Here is a 23,298-nt window from a genome sequence, read left to right on the forward strand (position 1 = left end):
CAGAGACGGGAGCAGCAGCGGAAGCTCTGCCTGCTGGTCAAACACTACAGGCTGTTGGTGGGATGTTGGAAGAATTGTGAATTTGTTCTCCTCACTGGTAAATCAAATATTGCTGTATTTTCTTAATATATGTATATTTACATAAACTAAATCTAAATGTGTAAATGCTTTTTTTTCCTGGTCGCCATATTATACACAAAATAAATAGTGTTACTGAGCCGTTGGCTGTTTATGTGTGAAATATCCGAAGCAGCAGCAACTGTGTCTGTAAGAAACAGAAAGTCTTAGCTGGTAGTGAGCATTTCTTTTTTTGTGGTATTTAGTGTTTATTCGGCTATTAAGACAGTTAAAGCATACTTGTGTCCACACAGTCCGTTTGGTTTAATGGTACTCTGGTCGGTATTTAGCTCAAGCTAAAGCCTGATTTATGGTTCTGCGTTAAATCGACGCATAGCCTACGGAGTACGGTGCGCGTCGCCGCGTACCCAACGCCGGAGGGCTCTGCGTCAGTGTAACGCGGAACCATAAATCAGCCTTAACGGTGCTGCGTTCCCCCTGGTTCCTCTAACTTTGACATGTCTATTCCCTGCAGCTGTGACACCGGTAGCTGCTGTCGACCATGAGCAACAGCCACCCCCTGCGGCCGCTGGCCTCCGTGTCGGAGATCGACCACATCCACCTGCTGTCGGAGCAGCTGGGGGCGCTGGTGCTGGGAGAGGAGTACAGCGATGTCACCTTCATCGTGGAGGGGAAGCGCTTCCCCGCGCACCGCGTCATCCTGGCGGCGCGCTGCCACTACTTCAGGTCACTCACCTGTCCCATCATAGTGCTTGTTCTGGTGGATTCATGGCAGAGAGAGGTGTATAATCCAGGTGCCATAAAGTAGAACTCCTGTCCAGCAGTTGTTCCAACCGGTCACTAAACCAGCTGCTCTGCAGGGAGATGGTTGTTAGTGAAAACACCTGTTTTAAATGTACTGGCTGATCCACAGGTATAATATCAAATATCAGCTTCATGTAAAGAAAATTATTTGACTAATGGTGCTTTGAGACTGACCCCATTTCAAAATTGGACTTAATTTAAAGGAGACCTATTATGAAAAACACGTTTTTTCTGGCTTTAACATACAGGACTGTCTCAGAAAATTAGAATATTGTGATAAAGTCCTTTATTTTCTATAATGCAAAAATGTCATAAATTAGTTTATTAAGAATCTCCATTAGCTGGTACCGTAGTAACCAACTAGTCTTCCTGGGGTCCACAAAGAACAACAACAACAATATAAAACAGTCAATCACATCATCCACAATATATCATACATTTACAAATACAATTATAAAATATCCGATGTTTAAAACACTCAAGACCAACATTTAAATAACTTTTATGAACCTAAAATTAATTTGTACTAAACACAAAATGGAACCATTCGACATACAGCCAAGTCAACATTATAATCTAAAATAAGATTTAAGTTTCTTTTTAAATTTTACTTTAAGTTTACTTTCTGTACAACAGAGATAGTGAGGCAGATTATTCCACAGGGTTATTGCTCTATACATAAAAGATGGTGATAAGGCATTTATTCTTGGGTGAGGCAGCTCCAGCTCACCTTTGACCTCTAGTGTCATGGTCATGCACAGTACTTCTAAAAACAATATGTTTAAATAAAAAGTCAGGTGTTTTACTGACCAAGACTGACTTAAACATTACAGCTGTGTTTAAAGCTAACCTGTCTACTACTGTCAACCTTGAGAGAGAATCATGCATGCGGTTAATATTTGATCGGGTAGAGCAACCCAATACCAGGCGTGCAGCCTTATTTTGGGCAATCTGCAGATTTCTGAGCTCACGTTTAGCGGCAGATCCCCAGACCACAGAACAATAATCAAGGTGACATAATACTAAACTCTCCACAATCTGACACAAGAGGGGTCGAGCAACAAAGGAAGCACATTTCCTAGAGATACCAACAGCTCTTCCCATCTTTAAGATGATTTGACTAATATGATTACTAAAAGAAAGTCTTGAATCCAACATAACACCCAGAAGTTTGACACTCTCCACTTGTTCAACAGTCACATTATTTAACTTTAAATGTAGCTTTGGGATACAAGATAACTTATGTCTTGAACCTAATACATACATTCTGGATTCATTACAAATCAACTGAAATATTGCAAATATTGCCAGCCTTTTATTATTTTAATATTGCTGATCATGGCTTACAGCTTAAGAAAACTCAAATATCCTATCTAAAAAAAATTAGAATATTCTGGGAATCTTAATCTTAATTTGTAAGCCATAATCAGCAATATTAAATAATAAAAGGCTTGCAATATTTCAGTTGATTTGTAATGAATCCAGAATGTATGACATTTTTGTTTTTTTAATTGCATTACAGAAAATAAAAAATAAAGAACTTTATCACAATATTCTAATTTTCTGAGACAGCCCTGTATATAAAGTGGTCTCCCCTCAGCCTGCCAACTCAGAGAAGGAGAAAAGCAACCAAATTCTGCAGTGTCTGTACAGCCGCCCGGATGATCCATCCAGTGTGATGTGACTTCTACGAGCCAATAAGATTCGGTGCATTTTTGTTACGTAACCAAAATGCAAACCACGCCCACACCGTGTCATAACTGCATGTGAGCGTCCGACTATCGCATCGCACTGCGTGACATCGGACGCTCTCTGTCCATCTCCCTCACGCTGCGTTGCTGCGGCCATTTAGGACAGTCCAATAGAAAATAGAGCAATGGAATTGATTTTGTCGCTGACGCTCGCTCGCGTCGCATGCATGACACGGTGTAAAGGCTGATTTATGGTTCAGCGTTACACCAACGCAGAGCCTACGCCGTAGCCTACGGCGTAGGCTCTGCATCGATTTAACACAAAATCATACTTCAGGGTCAACTCCGCCGGCCGGAGCTTCCACCATTTTTTTCGTAGCGGTCACGGTGCATCGCGTCATTCAGGCAGCCAATCAGCACAGAGCCTCATTATCATAGCCCCGCCCACTCAGAATCCCGCATAGAGAATGTTAGAAACGGTAAAGATAAAGACATGGCTCAGAGGCTGAATTTCTAATTTATATCGAAAAAACAATCAAAAGCTTGTTTTTAAGACATTCAAGGCCTGTTTAAAATAGATATTAGATGTCATAATAGGTCCCCTTTAAGATTGATTCAAAACTATTTTTTATTTTGTAAAAAAACAACCAAAACATTAAAGCACATTCAGGAGGTGTATAATCCAGGTGCCATAAAGTAAAAACACTGCCATGTTTCTGGATCAGCCAGTACATTTAGAACAGGGATTTTCACTAACAACCATCTCTCTGCAGAGGAGCTGGTTTAGTGACCGGGTGGAACAACTGCTGGACAGGAGTTTTACTTTATGGCACCTGGATTATACACCTCTGGATTCTGGCGAGTGCATCGGTAGTGCATATGAACTCAAAACCCCAAAACATTAGGAAGTGAGCTGAAACAGCCTCTCCACTCTTCAGTTTTAAAGCAGAATGTTTGAAATATAGTAGGGGTGTAACGATACACTAATCTCACGATACGGTACGATACACGATATTGAGGTCACCATAACGATACGATATTATAGCAGTATTTTTTTAACAACCTTGAATGAGGAACATATGACTGGAAAAAATGGTCTTTTATTTGAAAGACACAAAGTACAAAACAATCTGTTCATTTGCCCTATTGTTCCAGTTTGTAATGCTTTATAACTGTTTAAGTTTTAAAGAGAAAGCCAGGCCAACCATTTTCCACAAACTGAACTTAAAGTAAATGTCAGGTTTGTATTATGCATCTTCAGTTTCATTCAAGTACAAATATTTAGCCACAAACTGAATAGTTTCTCTCATGTATGATTTGACTTTTTTCTTTTCCAGAAATTTAACAACTAAAATTAAATAAATAAACTATGAAAAGTCCCAAACTCCAAATGCAACATGACTGTTATTTATCTTCTGCCAGAGCTCAGAGCTTCACCTGCTCCAACCTGAGAGATGGACATATTCTTCTTCAGGAATATTAGCATATCCACATTTTCTGGCGGTAGTTGGGATCTTTGGGCAGTAACTTTGTCCTCTGCTGTTGAAAACACGTTCATCTGGAACTGAGGTAGCAGGGATGGAGAGGTTTGCTTTGGCGCCCTCTTGTGTTAAAACTAAATGACTACATTGAAAAAAGAAATCGGCGTCTGCTTGGATTTGACTGGATAAATTTGTCCCAATATCGCGCTACAGTTCGTCACCTCCACGACACGTATCGTGACGTTTTTGTATCGCGAAATTTCGATATATTGTTACACCCCTAAAATATAGTTAGAGTATTTGTATTTTATTTTTAAAGGAAAAGAACCAGGGGCAGTACATATTAATAATAACATTTTCATGTAAATATGCTAGACTATAGCCAGTGGCTAATTTGCATCTTTAGTCCCTGGGGCAGGTTGATGTAAAAGACACATACATTACATACAGTCCAAAAAATGATGACACAGCAGTAAAATACACTAATAAATACACAATAGAAGAAAATACAATAAAATACACTAAGATATAAGATAAAACATACAATAAAATACACTAAGATGTAATCTGAGTGCAGACTTGATCCTCTAGAAGCTTGTTCTTAAGTGTTTAATGAAATGAATGTCCTCCTTTTAAAACCTGAATATTGGGTCATGTAAACATCAAACGGAACATGAATTTGTTTTCTGCACATGCTCTGTTCACAAGGAATCCTGGTCTTTTGAGTCCAGGAAGTTCTTATAAACACGGAGAAACCAAGACCAGGAGGAGACTAATCACTTCATAAATGTAATGAAGGATATGAACATTTCTGTATTTGTAGACAGTAGAAAGTACGGGGATAGTGAGATTTACATGAATGTGAGCGAAAAGTTGCGGGAAGCAGCATTTGTTTTGAATTTGGATACAGGAAGAAGAAGTGGAAATTATGGTAATTGCGTCATGATGTTCTCCGCGCGTCGCTGGTTTGATCCAGATTTCCCAAATGATTAATTACCATGTATACAGGGATAACCCTGTTTGCTCACGCATGGAAACGGAATATTCCCAATGTTTCAGTAACCGGAATATTAGCAATAACCCAAATTTTGACTGCATGTAAATGTAGTCACTGTCACCTCTAGATCCTGCTCTGGTTAACCTGCTCATGTTTTTCTTTATAAATATATTTAATGGAGGTGGAGCCAGACTTGGATGATTTTATATACAAGGATGCAATCTGAGTATTTAATTATATTGTCCCAGCTCAAAAGTTCATATTTCTTCATTTTATCTAATCATTTGTGAACTGGCTTCCTTAGATATGGTTCAACATTTTGGGGTTTTTGTCCTGAAATCTTTAGTGTTGCATGTAATGTAGAGTTATAGTCTTACCAGTTTTGTCATCCCCCATGCCTATCGAGATGTTTTTTGTTATTTTCCCTAATTTTGTGAGATTGCTTAATGTGACCACATCCTGTACTATTTGTGTTTTTCTGCATTCTGGTTCCCCCAGGGCTCTGCTCTATGGTGGGATGAAGGAGTCCCACCCCCAAGCAGAGGTGTGTTTGGAGGAGACGCGGGCCGAAGCCTTCTCCATGCTGCTAAACTACCTGTACACGGGCAGGGCCAGTCTCAGTTCTGCCCGGGAAGAGGTTCTGCTGGACTTCCTAGGCTTGGCTCACCGCTACGGCCTTCAGCCCTTGGAGGACTCTACCTCCGAGTTCCTACGCACCATCTTGCATATCAACAATGTCTGCCTTGTTTTTGACGTGGCCAGTCTCTACTCTCTGAGCGCGCTCAGTGCGGCCTGCTGTGCCTACATGGACAGACACGCACCAGAAGTCTTGAGTTCTGACGGTTTTCTCACTCTCTCCAAGGTAAGAGATGGGAGGAGGATGGTTTTATATCCCAAGTGAATTCACTTACCTTATTCTGTCATTAGAGTAGCCTTTTTTTCTTTTTACTCAGAATTAGTATCAGAATGTATTTTTAATCCAGGCTATATTCTTCTGGTCCGTTCTCTTATATGTTCCCCCTCTAACCCGGTACATGTCAGAAAAATAAAAACGTAATAAAGCTAACTGGGTAGTTTTCAATTTTATCTCTGTAGTCATTCATGGATAAAACAAGCAGCGCTGGTGCCTAATGTGCTCCAATACAGCAGGAATCAGAATTTTATTTTGAACACTGCCAAAACTCAAAATCTTATACTTTAACTTAAAACTTAACTAGAACTTAACTAGAACTTAAAATTAAATGAAAGTTCAATTGAAACACGTGGGAAAAACACCTAACCTTTTAAGTGAGGTGTGTTATCAGGTGTAATGGCATTTTTAGGTTAGAAATAAGAACATTTCTTGGTAAGATCCTTAGTTTTTTGAGTGAAGGCAGTGAATTTGGTCGACTGGTGTAAGTTCAGGGTTTTTAAATGCACAGCCATGAACCTACTGGATTATATAATTTAGTCTTAGTGATGTCAATTAACATCTAACATCATACTAACATAATAGTAATGAGGACCCTCCAAACAAAGGTTCCTGATCTTTTGGGAACATTTGTGTACCGTAATCAAATGGGGCTAATGATAACTCCACAGCTGCGAGGGGGGGACTTTGCGACGGCGGAAGTCCGCCACCAGCTCCTTCGTTTTTCCAGAGTTAATCTGGAGGCGGTTCCGCTGGCACCAGTCCACGAATCTGTGATTCAGTTCTCGGTACTCCGTCTCGTCTCCGTTGTTAATGAGACCGACGATGGCAGAGTCGTCCGAGAACTTCTGGAGGTGGCAGGTTGATGTGTGGTGGGTGAAGTCGGCGGTAGCGTGATGACGTCAGATCCAGGGCCGACTCAGCCGCTTAGAACCTCTGCAGAATAGTTACAGAAAAAGTATCTACTCAGCACACCTTCACCCGCCTCCACCCCTAGTGGAGAAGCGCAAAACCAGGGCGTGGCGAGTAGTCGTGCTGAGTAGGTACTAGTGGAAAAGCGCCATTAGTCAATATTTAGAAAGGCTACAATTGATGTGTGAAGTAGCACCAAAACCTGTGATGGACAAAAAGGTGTGTTTTCTTACTACTTTTTTTTTTTTTTAAACTTGTTTTTAGGCCCTACATGATGATTTCCTTGTGTTTTTAGATTGCTTTACTGACCGTGGTCCAGCGCGACTCGTTTGCTGCCAGCGAGAAGGACATTTTCCTGGCATTGTGCCGCTGGTGCCGGCACCACGAAGACGGCGCTGACACCCTGGAAGTGATGGCGGCCGTGCGGCTGCCGCTTATGACTCTTACAGAGATGCTGAATGTGGTTCGACCATCTGGCCTTTTGAGCCCAGACGACCTGCTGGACGCCATTAAGACCCGCTCAGAGAGCCGCAACATGGACCTGAACTACCGGGGAATGCTCAGTCAGTCATCCTTTGTTTCTTACTTATTTAGTGTCTGAACTGCTAATACGGATCTCAGGGGAAAAAAGACATAAAATTGTTATTAGGTCTTAAATTCTTGCTTTTGTTTGCATGTCTCTTTCATGGATTTCAGTCCCAGAAGAGAATATTGCCACCATGAAATACGGGGCTCAGGTGGTGAAAGGAGAGCTGAAGTCAGCGCTGCTGGACGGAGACACCCAGAACTATGACCTGGACCACGGCTTCTCCAGGCATCCCATTGAAGACGACGGCCGAGCTGGCATCGAGGTCAAACTTGGCCAACCGTCCATCGTCAACCATGTCCGCCTGCTTCTGTGGGACAGAGACAGCCGGTAAGAATTAGTCCCAATTTAGCTTTTATGCCTAATTGGGCATAAAACGGTCATTTATGCCCGTTTTTTGATATAAGTCTTATATCCCTTTCACTAATTCATTGTTAAGGGGGTCTGTATGAATGTGTCCAAAAATATAAAGTTGATAAGGCTTATAACCCACTGCCTATATTCTATATCTATACTCGTACAAATTACAGGGTTCCCACGTGTGCTGGAAATGATTGGTCAATTTTCCAGTCCTGGAAAATGAGGGAAAAAAGGGTCAAATGTCCTGGAAACTGTTAAGTTGTCCTGGAAAATCCCCCCCCCCCCTGCCTTGTTAGTGAACGTAAACGGGTTAAACGTTCTACGTATGTACATCTGTTGACACCTGATCGGGGCAACATTCAGGCTGCGCCATGGAGGAGAAGGCCCGTGATGCTACCAGCCAATCAGATCTCCTCTTCTGCTCAGAGCGGCGCTCCAACCCAGAGCTTCCGCTTGACTGTAGCTAGATTTAGCAACTTTTCAGACGCCGTTAACGACTAAACATTTAGAGACAAAATTAGCGACTGAAAGTTGAAAAGTGTCGTTAGATGTGAGGTTTTTCTCTCCCACGGCCACAAGCTCCTCCCTGTCCCGTGTTGAGTGACAGGCGGAGCTGGAGTGGGCGTGGCCTTTACTGAATTGGCTGCAACTCTGATTTCAGCAGAGCAGGAGCTGATTAAAGGGAATCTTCAAGCTGCGCTTCATCCAGTATTTCACACTTGTTTTATTGTCTGACAATAGAAAGTAAATGGAAAAAAAAAAAACCTTTCTGTTGTATTAAAATACTGTGTATGTGCACAGATAGATGGGAGAAGAAACTAGAGAGATGAATGACTTTTTTCATGTAGCCTTAACCTCATTAATTTCCATTAAAGTAGCTGGCTTAAAATGTCCTGGAAAGATTCGGCTATGACATTACATTTTTACTTTGGCCTTTGTCTAGAAAGCTGCCTAAAGAAAGAAGTTTTTATTTTAATATAACTGACATTGTATCAGTGTTGTGCATGAACGCGTTCAAATGAATGCGTTCATTGAACACGTTCATTTCTGTGAGAATGTTCAGCTTCACTGTTTAGGTCCAATTGTTACAGAATAATCCTTCTCATTTCACCAGTGGGCTGCCCACATTTAAAATACTTGACAAGACGATGACTTCACACCACATTACCCACAATGCAGCGCACACTAGCATAGCAACGGGCACCAGCTCCAGTGCAGTCTTTACAATTGACAGGTGAAGAGAGACGTTGCAGTCGCAGCGTCAGGGAGCCGTCAGATGATGATCCGCTTATCATTATCTGCGGGAATTTTACATATTGTCTCCCAAAGAGTCCGACAGTAAAAATCTAACCTTTCTGTGTAAATGACGTCCACCTGCGCTGAGAAAACAAGTCCGAGCTTCTGCCTCATCAACTTCACATTTGAACCGTCATGTGGAGTTAAAGCATCAGGCAGCAGGAGAAAATATCTGCAAGTCCTTGACAATCAAAAAAAGTCACCAGGAAAGATCGACCCCAGTCCCACTGCTGCTCCTTCAGGGGTTGATTTACCAGCAACAGGTAGACAAACTGATAATGGACGACAATGTTGGAGATTTACAGCCTGAGTAAAGCTGAAAAGCCACTAGTACAATACATGATTGTATACAGTGAACAGTTTTACGATAGGCGGGCGTTTCATTTGTAATTTTCACCTAAAAATATTGAAATGAACTGAATTTGAACAAGTTCAAAGTGAAAATGGTGAACTATGAACGTGAACTGTTCATTTTTAAACTATGTGAACTTAACTTAGTTTGTCATTTTTGATTGTTTCAGGTCTTACTCTTACCACATCGAAGTGTCCATGGATGAGCTGGATTGGGTGCGCGTTGTGGACCACTCCAAATACCTCTGCCGCTCGTGGCAGAACCTTTACTTCACACCCCGTGTTTGCAGGTAAACCAAACCAAGGCACATGTCCCGGTTCAGGGAGGCAGGGGTGCAGGCACACAGCTCTCTGTCCACACACTCACCGTGTCTCAACGAGGACAAGGAGGACCTGCAAGTCAGATAGGGGGTTGTGGCCGGGCAGTTTATGTGAAGTGCAAATTTCAAGCCAAAAAAACCCCACACAGAGAGTATTGTTGTCGTAGTATCGTGGTTCTGATTTATTTGGATGAGCCTCAAGTGTGAATGCTGCTTTGACGTGTGTCTGCTATCAAACAAAATGTTTCCGTTTATCTTTGCATCAATTTGTGTGTTGAACAGCTTGTAAAAGTTAAATGCTTGGGCGCAAATAGAGGTTTCCATTCGAGAAGGTCTGGAACCCTACAGTCCATGTTTTAAGGGTTGATAGGCTGATTAAGAAGATAATCCAAATCCTTTCTGTACTATTTTTTTGGTTCCAGTTTATCAATATAATGTAAAAAGTAATTTATTGGGATTTCTACAAAGATTTTTGTTTTGAACAAATTGCACATCTTTAGGTAGATTTTTTTATATATATATATATATATATATATATATATATATATATAGGTGAAACAGAAGTTTCAGAAAAGTTGTATTACAGAAATACCACGCTCATGCTATACATGGGCCTTTCTTAATTATGGAAGCAATTCTGTACCATAATTCAAATTAAAATTGATTGGCAAAAATGATTTTTCATTTTCAGAATAAAGCTGCATTTTTGGACTCTATAAATAAAATTTATTTTATTTTCTTCTTCACCATTGCTCATTCTGTGACTTAATTAAAATGATAAAGGAAAAAAAGGACATTGCTTCTTTGTTTTCATGCCCGCCACACAAAAAGTGTAACATAATTCAAATTGAGTTGGCGATCCCAAGTGGGAGGAGGACGCAGATTTTTTGCTAATAAGGTGCAGATTACGTAATTGTCATGATCTGCGATAACGATTAATCCCAATATATCTAGTGGTGCGTTTTCATTGATGTTGAGTATATTTATTCTGGTTGTCTGAGGACTGAATTTTAGTCGTCTGGTGTTGCTGGTCTATGAAATCTCTCGTTGTTTTTTTGTATCTCAGGTATGTACGCATTGTGGGAACTCACAACACGGTCAACAAGGTGTTTCACCTCGTGGCCTTTGAATGTATGTTCACCAACCGCCCTTTTACCATAGAAAACGGACTTCTGGGTAAGAAAAAAAATTGATATGGTTTTCATAGCATGTGTGGATTTTATGTTTTTTGTTTTTGGACAAAATAGTTTCAAAAGTGTTACAGCAAAGTTAAGTATTTATCCCATGTCTGTTTTCCCATCTTTATAATTGATTTATTTCAAACAAATGTTTTTCTTTTTTTTTTTTCCTGAAGAAAACTAGCCTTTAACCTGCTCTTTATGTCTCCAGTGCCCTCGGACAACGTGGCGACGACTGCATGCTGCGCTAGTGTCATCGAAGGTGTGAGTCGGAGCAGGAACGCTCTGCTCAACGGTGACACGCGGAACTACGACTGGGACTCGGGCTACACCTGCCACCAGCTGGGCTCGGGGGCCATCGTCATCCAGCTCGCTCAGCCCTACTCCATCGGCTCATCACGGTACGTGCTTCCTTGGAGCAGCTGCTGAGATAATTGTTGAATCAAAATACAAGACGATAATGATACTCCGCCTGCTCTGTCTAGGTTACTATTATGGGACTGTGACGAGCGCTCCTACAGTTATTACGTGGAAGTCTCCACCAACCAGCAGCAGTGGACAAAGGTTGTTGACCGCACCAGGGTAGCATGTCGGTGAGGAGCCTCCTTTTTGCTCTTCTGTTACTTCCTTATTTACACATACATTCACTTCTCTCCAATGCAGGTCCTGAATGGTTTAGACCAGGGGTCGGCAATGCATGCGGCTCTTTAGCACCGCCCTAGTGGCTCCCTGGAGCTTTCTCAAAAATGTTTGACCTTTTTTTTCCCTTTTTTTCTCTCCTTATTTTCTCTCTTTTTTCCTTTTTTCTTCTTTTTTTTCTTTTTTCGTTTTCCTTTTTAATCTCGACATTTCGACTTTTTTCTCGACATTTCGACTTTTTTCTCGAAATTGTACTTCAACATTAATCTCGACATTTCGGCCTTTTTCTTCGAAATTTTGACTTTTTTTCTCGACATTTCGCCTTTTTTCTCGACATTTTCAACTTTTTTCTCCACATTTCCAATTTTTCTCGACATTTCCACTTTTTTCTCGACATTTTGCCTTTCGCCATTTGCCTTCATTCGAAGGCTTATAAAAGACTTTTCATTTTTTGCGGCTCCAGACATATTCGTTTTTTGTGTTTTTGGTCAAATATGGCTCTTTCAACATTTTGGGTTGCCGTCCCCTGGTTAAGACGTTTCCCTGTTCCAATATTCCTGAGTCAAAAAAAAGGAATAAGCATCAGCTTGTGATGGACGTCAGCACTAGTAGATGATCCGTTAATTTGGGTCGGGTTTGTTGAACCAGGGAAACATCTAAGCAGACGGGGCTTCAAGGAACTGGATTGGGAAAACTGCTTTGATTTATTCTCTGTTCTTTTCAATGCTCATTATATGAGCTTTTAATTAATGAATACATTTAAACTTTTAAGCACACGTGAAATGTTGAAATGGACTTCAAAAAGTGTCCCCTTACAAATCAAATAAACATCAAATCAATGCATGATTAAGTTTACTCATATCACTTCTACTTTTTACTTAGTTTTATTTTTGTTCAGGCAATGTTAATTTATTTGACATTTAGTTTATTCTTTAGTCGAGAGCCTTTGATCAAACCATGACCACTGAAACAACAGAACAGCGGGCTAAAGTCTGCAAACAGTTGCCTTTCAAATGTCGGTTTATCATCACTGGTTCCTTTTTAAAATAAATATGGGACCTATTTTATGCATCTTTACAAAGATCTGAAGTCTTCATTTAAGCATACATGTACTTGCAAGAGTGAACTTGAACCTTAAAGTTTTATTTGATAAGAGTTTTAGACATTTTTTATAACCTAATGCTGGAAATCTGGGCAGATGAGTAATTTATGGTGCTTGAATTATTAATCAAATTTTTCTCAGTTTTGGACTGATTTATTTGTCCCCAGTCTTTTAGTCTGGCTGTCACAGAGAACATTTAACTTTGTGAGCCTACCTGAGACTTGTTGCTTCTGACAAAATAGTTCTTGTAACCTCGGCACCGAATCCAGCCGATTGCAGTAAGGTGGCATTTCTCTGAAAACTCGAGGACAAAACCCTGACAGTCGATCCAACATTTATTTATATTGCATATTTAAAAAAATCTCAGTTGATTAAAATGTACAGGCTAAAACAAATATACGCTACACTCAAAAATTCACAAATATCTAAGTTGGCAATGACCTCAGGCTGAGGTAATGATTAAAACATCACTGAATTTAAACAAAATGCAATAAACTGTATGACCAGCTAAAACCAAGGTGCTCAATCTGGACCTAAAGCCATCAAGAGATGGGTTTTCAGGCTTTATTGTCATTCAAACCATGACTTGAACAACAAAGTTTGTCAGGTTGATATTGTGCAGTGTATGTAATAAAACCTGAATAAAATACACATAAGATAAAATAACAGATAATAAATGACATTTCTCTGTAAACTCCCCCGTAACAAATATACAAACTTGTACAAAGTGGCGACGGCAAACATCTGCAGTAATAATCCAGGGGGACGTTATGCGTTGTTGCATCAAGGTGTGGCGTTCATATGCACGCATTTCAACATGAATTCAGAGACGGGGTGAGAAGCGCAGTCCTTCAGAAGCTCTGCTTAATCTGCTACTTACACAACTAGGACCCACATAAGTGGGAGAAATTGATAGATGCATTGGGGCAAAAAAGTATTAGTCAGACACCAGTTGTGCAAGTTCTCTCACTTAAAAAGATAAGAGAGGCCTGTCATTTTCATCACAGGTATATCTCAACTTGGTGGCTGACTAAATACTTTTTTGCCCCACTGTAGATGAAGATCAGATCAGTGTTTTTTATATTTCTGTTTCCCTTACCTGTTACAGGTCATGGCAGACGCTGAAGTTTGATCATCAGCCGGCGTCCTTCATCCGCATTGTTGGGACTCACAACACTGCTAATGAGGTAAAGCTTGCTCTTATAATCAGCATTATTGTCCTTTTAAGGCCAAAGAAGACGTATTTGCTTCTAAAGTTGTGTTAAATTGTACTGGCCATTTTACATTGTGCCATATTTTTTTGTAAGTTGGGGTGAGTTTGCCGCTCAGCTGTTTTGGATACTTGCCAAAAAGTAATTCTTATTTTTTCCCTTTTTTTTAATGTGTCAAGTTTTAAGCCTGGCTTATAATAACTTTTGAATATATATAAAAATAAATATAATATATATATTTTTTTAACTCACAAATTATTTTGGTTAAAATTGCCTTTATTTCTTTTTAAAGGGGACCTATTATGGCATCTAATACCTATTTTAAACAGGCCTTGAATGTCTTAAAAACAAGCTTTTGATTGTTTTTGCTAAATAAATTAGAAATTCAGCCTCTGAGCCATGTCTTTATCTTCCCAGTCTCTAACCTCATTATCTATGCTGGATTCTGAGCGGGCGGGGCTATGATAATGAGGCACTGTGCTGATTGGCTGCCTGAATGACGCGGAAAATGGCGGAAGCTCCGGCCGGCGGAGTTGTTGTTGTTGTTCCGGCCAGAGTTAGTTGTGGGCGTGGTTTCAATCATCGGAGACTAAGCTATGTAAATCGCGCCCGTCATTACGTAACTTTGGGAGCGGAATCTTATTGGCTCATAGATCCACATCACACTGGACGGCTCATCCGGGCGGCTGTACAGACACTACAGAATTTGGTTGCTTTCCTCCTTCTCTGAGTTGGCAGGCTGAGGGGAGACCACTTTATATATGTTAAAGCAAGAAAAAACTTGTTTTTCATAATAGGTCCCCTTTAAGTTGGAGGACTCCCCCCCCGGTTGAAGACCCCTGACCCCTAAACTGTATTAACACCCAACAAGAATGAATAGCAGAGTTGTTGATGTGTGGGTGTGTACTATTCAATTCAATTTTATTTATATAGCGTCTAATACAACAGATGTAAACATAAACCCCCGAGCAATTATTACATAAACAATGGCAGGTAAAAACTCCCCTAGTGAGAGAAAAGCCTTAAGCCAAACAGTGGCAACAAAAACTCCCCTTTAGGAGGGAAGAAACCTGGACCAGGACCAGGACCATAAGGGGGGACCCTCCTGCCGAGGCACAGGCAGGCGGAAGCAGCAACGGGATGTCAGCAGCACACAGCAGACATCCACGCAGGCAGGTGGAAGCAGCAATGGGATGACCGGGGATGGGGGGGGAGACTGGGACCGCAGGCCACAACGCAGCTCCCGAGGCTCCGGCCTGCAAACATGCACAAAAGAGAAAAAAGGGGGGCCGGCACAAGAAACTACAGGAACTATGGACAAAAATGATAGCTATGAGATATTTATAATAAATAAAAATGGTAATGGAGAAGAGAGGCAGGGAAAAGGAGAGGAGAAGAAGGGTGAGAGGCACCGCCCAGCGGATCATGTCGGTGCCCCCCTGCAGCATAAGCCTATAGCAGCATATCTACCGCGAAGCTATATTTGAGACTATTATAGTCTTGTTCTATAGCTGCAACTATGACTACTGACTCTAACACACTAGAGTTTACACTACCTAGAGATTTACCAACACCAGCTAGAGGTTTACTAAACACTCACTATAGGCTTTACTAAACAGAAATGTTTTAAGTTTAGTTTTAAAGGTGGAGGTGGTGTCAGCCTCCTTAACCCGGATTGGAAGTTGGTTCCATAGTAATGGTGCCTGATAGCAGAACGCCCGCCCTCCAAATCTACATTTAGATACTCTAGGAACTACGAGTAAACCTGCACTCTGGGAGCGGAGAGCTCTGCCAGGAACATAAGGCACTATCAAATCTTGTAAATAATGCGGAGCTAAGCCGTTTTGGGCTTTATATGCAAGTAATAAAATTTTAAATTGGATTCTGAATTTTACGGGGAGCCAATGGAGCGACGCTAACACTGGAGAGACGTGGTCTCTCCTGCTGATTCCTGTCAGTGCTGCTGCATTCTGGATCAGCTGGAGCCTATTCAGCAAATTACTTGGACATCCTGCTAATAACACATTACAGTAATCTAGTCTAGAAGATACAAACGCATGAACTAGTTTTTCTGAAATATTGCAAGCCTTTTATTATTTTAATATTGCTGATCATGGCTTACAGCTTAAGAAAACTCAAATATCATATCTCAAAAAATTTGAATATTCTGGGAATCTTAATCTTAAAACGTAAGCCATAATCAGCAATGTTAAAATAATAAAAGGCTTGCAATATTTAAGTTGATTTGTAATGAATGCAGAATGTATTACATTTTTGTTTTTTTAATTGCATTACAGAAAACAAAGAACTTTATCACAATATTCAAATTTTCTGAGACAGTCCTGTATGTCCTCTGCTGTTGAAAACACGTTCACTTGGAACTGAGGTAGCAGGGATGGAGAGGTTTGCTTTGGCGCCCTCTTGTGTTAAAACAAAACACTACATTGAAAAAAGAAATCAGCGTCTGCTTGTATTGACTGGATAAATTTGTCCCAATATCGCGTTACAGTTCGTCACCTCCACAACACGTATCGCCAAATTTCGTGGCACGATATATTTTTACACCCCTAGTGTGTACCGTGTTGATTTCAGCCCATTCTCGGTCTCTCTGCAGGTTTTCCACTGTGTTCACTTTGAGAGTCCGGCCCAACTGGACACGGAGGTGATTGAAGGGAGTCCAGGCGTGGACTCGTCTGACTCTGGGGTGACGCTGCAGCCGAGGCCCCAGCGACCGTCACGCACACACAGCCTGCTGCCCACCCAGCCGTCCCCGTCCCAGTCGCCGCCATCCCTCTCCCCTCACTCCCTCCACTGAGAGCCGCTCCTCCTCGTCGGGCTCGAAGGTGTTTTGCGAGGAAGTGAGAACTCCGAATGCCGTTTTGCACAGATGTCATGACTCACACTGCACTGCTACAACTCTGCTACATCCTGTTGTCATAACCAGTGGTCTCGCCGTCTTGTATACAGCAGCAGAGACGACTCCCGTCTTCCCCGTTCTGAGACAGAAAATTAGGTTCATCTGCCGACAAATACATTTTTTGAAGGTACTTTTTCAGCTATTCAGACCCCAAATCATGAAAACTGAATCTTTGTCTCCTTAGATGAACATAATGAGATATTATTCTGCATCACAAAAGAGCAGTAAAACCAGCGTGGGGATGGATAGGTGCTATTTAAATGGACTTTATCCATGTCAAGGTATTTTTTAAGAAACTAACTTCAAAAGACAACTCACTTTTCATATCATCAATCTAACAGAGAAGTACTCTAATATTTTTCCGAATTGGGAGGGTTGTTCTTTAAAAGCTTGCCAAAGTTGTTGAGTGAGTGATTTTTGTGACTTTTGTAAGCAAATGGAACTTAATCCAATTATGCGTTTGCATATTAGATTATGGCGTAGGGGTACTTGGAAACAGGCTTTTACATGCATAAACAATGAAGGGCAGTGTCTTTTTTGATAATTAAATTAATACCTCAAGAAAAACTTGACAAAAATTAACCAAGATTTAACTGAGTGTCTTATCTTAATGTTTTAAGAGTGAAAAAAGCTTTGCACAGATAATTGGTGAAATTTAATTAAGTTGTTGAGAATTGGGCTTTAGATGCTCGGACCAAATTCCACTTTCACACGTGCTGCTGAAACATGAAGTTTATATATGATGGAGAGATGAGCAGCTGCCAATGTCACTTTATGTTAAGTACTCAGAAATAAAATCTGCAGCGAGGGTTTTCTGAAGTGGAAGACCGCTTGCTGGATTTGATCTTGCTGTTTGTAAAATTAATGAATCCATGGCTCCTGGATATCTTTAAGAAAGGAATGTTTTTTGTGTGTTATTTGAGACTGGTTTTTTAAATTAAGCTGTAACTGTTTTGACTCTGCTTTGATGTGTTTATTTGTTTGTTTGTTTGTATGTTTGTATCCAGATGTTGCACCTTTTGAGTTGTTTCGGGCGGGGGGGAGGGAACAAAAAAACTATCTCCTTCTTGGAATCTGTTTGTTTGATGTAACATAATGTGAAATACATAACCAGCCAGGGTGACCCATCGATGTTTGTTCCTTTAGACGTCTCAACTGTTTTGAAAATTAGCCAGTAGTTTGTGGCTATTAGTTAGATAAATTAGAAAATATAACTCTGTTCAGGTGACATTACAGTGTAGGAAAAAAAAAAACCATACCCCATATATTTTGTTTTATTGCTTCACTTTTTCCAACACATTTCTTGTTTCTTTTTAACAACTGACATCTTTATTATTTTCTGGTTTGGAGTTGCATGCAGTTGCTGCTGTTAAAGCAAGTGTACGAACTTTAATGTTGGAAACACATTGAGCTCAACTTTTAAAAGCCCTGAAAGCTTTCGTTACAAAACAGTATTAATTGTCACGTAGTCATAAGGGCTTTCATGCTAAACTGGTGTGCAAAGTTGATATTACCTGGTGAGAAGTGACTGTCATTAAACTTTTAACTGACTAATTTGAAACTCAAATATCTCTTGTGTGTCTCAGCTGGAGTAATGGCATCCAGGGGTTTTAACCAGGACGCTGGGGGCAGAAACATGTTTTAAAAACTAGAAGTGTTTAGCAATTTTACTACTAAAACTCCTTATATAGTTGTGTGCAACATTTTGAGTTTTTAAATGTTTTTTTTATTGCAGGGTAGTGATACAGAGCCCAGGACCTGGTGCACGTTTGTGCTCATTTCACCGTAACTCATACTGCGTCTCGCTGTAAAAGCTTAATGTAGGATACATTTTACGGGTTAATTGTTTAAATACAAAAACGTTGCTGTCATCCACCTGATCTCGTGACATCGGCACACGATGTAGTTTTAAAGTGTTCGCTATTTTATTTTATTTTATTTTTCTTACTTTTATGCAAGTATTTCTTAATATATTGGCGCTTAAACTTATTTATATTTTTAACACGAATCTGTTGTCATGATTCAATTTAGGATAAGCTCTTCCTCTGTGCCATCGTCTTCCAGTGGGTTTAAGCAACAGTATGGTGATTAAATAAAGAGATCAGTCAAACCAATGGTTATTTTTATTTCTTTATTGACAGATGCATACAGAAAAGGTACAAAACTTCAGGATAAAATGCAGTTACAAATTAAGAACAGTAAATTATATATCAAAATAAAATAGAAGGCTTGAGGTTTAAGGAGGAAAAATAAATAAAAAGAGGATCAAGAAATATATTTTTCACATAAGCTTCTCGTTTTAACCGCTTTGGGGTTCATTTCTGTTTAAGACTGTCTGAATACGATATTAATATAGCTTTGAGAACAATTATATTTGGACGTTGGTTAGCAAATTTAGTACAGTGAATATGATATTTAGCAATAATTAAGAGAAGGTTGATTAAATATACTTTGTCTGGGCTTGTCATGTCATTTTTTGATACACCAAATAGTACATGTTGAATGCTCAACTTAAAGGAAGAATCAACTTTAGCATTTATAAGATTATTGAGGTAAATCCAGAGAATGAGTATACCGGTATGTGCAATTCCAGAATAAGTGAGATATTGTTTAATCCACATTACCACAAAAAGAACAGTGTGTCAATGTTTATCTTATATACAATAAGATTGGTCTTGACTGGATAGAATCTATTAAGTATTTTAAAAGTAACCTCTCTTACTTTGTTTGTACCGTAATAATACATTTTCTTGACAAGACCCATGATCAGTCAAACCAATGTCGGAGTCAAAATGCCACGATCACGTGACTTTATTTATTTGAATAATAGAATGCAATGCTAATGAAGTTGATTTCTTTTCTTTTTTTTTTTCGTTTTTCTAGTATGTCACTTAGTCGTGTAGCCTAAACTGCATTCAGGTAAGCGGATCAGAATAACCATATCGTTATTACAGCGAACCTTTGGATATTCTCGCTTTGTTCTTCTAGTAATTAAAAACGACACAAACACGATCCCATATCCGCGCTGGGACTTTTTGCCGTACAGCAACGTTGCGTTGTCATGTCAGTCGGTGCGTCCGAAACGCCATACTAAACAGTATATACTCAAAAAGTATATTTAAGTTTGGCACACTTTTGAGTAAGTATCAGTAGTATGTATTAATAGTATGCATTAATGGGGACGTACTACTCAGAGCAACACGGCACTTCCTGCCGTTGGGAGGGGGAGTTGTTACCATGGTAACAACTCCTGTCACAGCAGCAGTAGCAGCACCGCTGGCCCAAACAAGATGACATTATATAATATTATTATATCCAAATATTAATATTATATAATAATATTATACTTAATATTATACTTATGACATATACGTACCTGCGCAGCACTTAGCAACCAAACACCGCTGCATTGTCTCATTGTTTCTGGACAGACATACACAATTGGATATCTCTTAAAATGAATAATGTTCCACCTTTTGAATTAAGCCATATTATTTTCTTCATGGATGATTTGGAATTTTCTGTTTCTGATATTATTAATATAATTTTGTTCCTGGGTAAGTAAGTACCATATTCATTGTGTCAAATGGAGAAATTGTAAACCCTCCTTCCGGGGTTTTATTAACGATTTTAAGATTTTTTTCACATGTCTCAAAAGAGTAGAAAACAAAAATGCAAGTAAAATAGGTCTAGACATTGCTCGTTATTTGTTATTCTAATTTAATAATTCCTCTCCTTTTCTATGCTCCATTATGTGAATTTAAATGCTTAATTTATTTTGTTGTTCATATGCACCTTTTAATTCTTAGAGCGCCTTGTTTTTTGTATTCCTTACAAGAATCCCCTTTTTTTTCCCCTTGCTTTTCATATTGCATTTAAATTGATATTTGTCCATTATCCTCTTTGAGAGTTTGTATATTTTCAATAAAGTTTTGTTTTAAAAAAACAAAAAAAACACCACTGCATTGCATTGTGGGAAGTTTCTGCTCGGCCAGTGTCCATCAATCCACACTAATAAATTTCTCCGGAATGAGTATGGATAGTGCATACTATTGAGTACGTACTAATGTTTCGGACGCACTAAAAAAATCTCATACTGTTTTTGCTACTCATTAGGGGGGGAAGGATGGAATTTCGGACGCAGCTACAGTGTTTAATTTCCTGGCCTTTTTTTTTTATTAATTGAAAATATCTTTGCAAACAAGGCATCAAACTTTATCAAAATGCTTCAAGGAACAAGTGCATTTGAGAGAAAACAGAAGGAAAAGAAAATAAATAAAATGAAAAGGAACATAATAAAAGGGGCTAGGGCTTATCCAATAAATTATATTCAACAGTTATGTTCAAAAGTTGTATTGCTTTTTTTTTTTGTCATGAGTTTAAAGGCTTTAGAAAAGTGAAGGAATTCGTTATGGAAAACACAAAATCGAGGTTTCACTTTCACATACTTGGGTTTGTGGATATGGAATTTACCAAGAATATTATTAATCAGAAAGTCATCATTGGTTATTGTCCATTGAAAGTCCAAAAATAATAGCTTTTCGTGAGAAGTCCTGCAGATCAAAACCCTTTGGGTGAAGCCAGTCATGTACAGTGGGGAGAACAAGTATTTGATACACTGCCGATTTTGCAGGTTTTCCCACTTGAAAAGCATGTAGAAGTCTGTAATTTTTTATCATAGGTACTCTTCAACTGTGAGTGATGGAATCTAAAAAAAAATCCAGAAAATCACCTTGTATGATTTTTAAGTAATTAATTTGCGTTTTATTGCATGACATAAGTATTTGATACATCAGAAAAACAGAACTTAATATTTGGTACAGAAACCTTTGTTTGCAATTACAGAGATCAGACGTTTCCTGTAGTTCTTGACCAGGTTTGCACACACTGCAGCAGGGATTTTGGCCCACTCCTCCATACAGATCTTCTCCAGATCCTTCAGGTTTCGGTGCTGTCGCTGGGCAATACGGACTTTCAGCTCCCTCCAAAGATTTTCTATTGGGTTCAGGTCTGGAGACTGGCTAGGCCACTCCAGGACCTTGAAATGCTTCTTACGGAGCCACTCCTTAGTTGCCCTGGCTGTGTGTTTGGGGTCGTTGTCATGCTGGAAGACCCAGCCACGACCCATCTTCAATGCTCTTACTGAGGGAAGGAGGTTGTTGGCCAAGATCTCGTGATACATGGCCCCATCCATCCTCCCCTCAATACGGTGCAGTCGTCCTGTCCCCTTTGCAGAAAAGCATCCCCAAAGAATGACGTTTCCACCTCCATGCTTCACGGTTGGGATGGTGTTCTTGAGGTTGTACTCATCCTTCTTCTTCCTCCAAACACGGCCAATGGAGTTTAGACACAAAAACCCTATTTTAGTCTCATCAGACCACATGACCTTCTCCCATTCCTCCTCTGGATCATCCAGATGGTCATTGGCAAACTTCAGACGGGCCTTGACATGCACTGGCTTGAGCAGGGGGACCTTGCGTGCGCTGCAGGATTTTAATCCATGACGGCGTAGTGTGTTACTAATGGTTTTCTTTGAGACTGTGGTCCCAGCTCTCTTCAGGTCATTGACCAGGTCCTGCCGTGTAGTTCTGGGCTGATCCCTCACCTTCCTCATGATCATTGATGCCCCACCAGGTGAGATTTTGCATGGAGCCCCAGACCGAGGGAGATTGACCGTCATCTTGAACTTCTTCCATTTTCTAATAATTGCGCCAACAGTTGTTGCCTTCTCACCAAGCTGCTTGCCTATTGTCCTGTAGCCCATCCCAGCCTTGTGCAGGTCTACAATTTTATCCCTGATGTCCTTACACAGCTCTCTGGTCTTGGCCATTGTGGAGAGGTTGGAGTTTGTTTGATTGAGTGTGTGGACAGGTGTCTTTTATACAGGTAATGAGTTCAAACAGGTGCAGTTAATACAGGTAATGAGTGGAGAACAGGAGGGCTTCTTAAAGAAGAACTAACAGGTCTGTGAGAGCCGGAAGACTTACTGGTTGACATGTGATCAAATACTTATGTCATGCAATAAAATGCAAATTAATTACTTAAAAATCATACAATGTGATTTTCTGGATTTTTCTTTTAGATTCTGTCACTCACAGTTGAAGAGTACCTATGATAAAAATTACAGACTTCTACATGCTTTGCAAGTGGGAAAACCTGCAAAATCGGCAGTGTATCAAATACTTGTTCTCCCCACTGTATATCCTGCCAAAGGGTATTAGAATATATGTATTCAAAAAATAAATGATCAGTGGTTTCACATTCATCACAAAATACACAGTTATTAGTTTCAATACCAATTCACTGTCGCAACAAATCACTGGATGGGTTTACACCATTTAAGGTTTTAAAATTGAGTTATTTTGCTTTGGGAGTAATTTTAAGTATTTGGTTCGTAACATGGTGATGGTATGTTCAGGGTAGATTGAAGATTGAATTTCTGTAGGACACCGAGGGGTATGAGAT

At 39.9% G+C, this 23,298-nt stretch overlaps 1 protein-coding gene across 1 annotated transcript; it reads left to right on the top strand.

Moving 5' to 3' along the window:
* btbd9 (BTB (POZ) domain containing 9) lies at positions 1-20,105 on the top strand. Its single transcript, XM_061746354.1, has 11 exons — positions 1-97; positions 593-804; positions 5,550-5,913; positions 7,169-7,436; positions 7,570-7,789; positions 9,637-9,756; positions 10,853-10,962; positions 11,176-11,365; positions 11,450-11,557; positions 13,814-13,892; positions 16,531-20,105. The coding sequence occupies exons 2-11, from the start codon at positions 620-622 to the stop codon at positions 16,729-16,731; spliced, it is 1,845 nt and encodes a 614-aa protein (XP_061602338.1). The 5' UTR covers positions 1-97; positions 593-619; the 3' UTR covers positions 16,732-20,105.
* Positions 20,106-23,298: the final 3,193 nt, after the last annotated feature.

Source organism: Cololabis saira, chromosome 18, assembly GCF_033807715.1.
Source record: "Cololabis saira isolate AMF1-May2022 chromosome 18, fColSai1.1, whole genome shotgun sequence".
NCBI classification, from domain to species: domain Eukaryota; kingdom Metazoa; phylum Chordata; class Actinopteri; order Beloniformes; family Belonidae; genus Cololabis; species Cololabis saira.

Coding starts and splice junctions, on each gene's coding strand:
- btbd9 (XM_061746354.1), top strand. CDS start 620: ATGAGCAACAGCCACCCCCTGCGGCCGCTGGCCTCCGTGTCGGAGATC. Junction 5,914..7,168: donor GTTTTCTCACTCTCTCCAAG/GTAAGAGATGGG, acceptor TTGTGTTTTTAG/ATTGCTTTACTGACCGTGGT. Junction 7,437..7,569: donor GAACTACCGGGGAATGCTCA/GTCAGTCATCCT, acceptor CATGGATTTCAG/TCCCAGAAGAGAATATTGCC.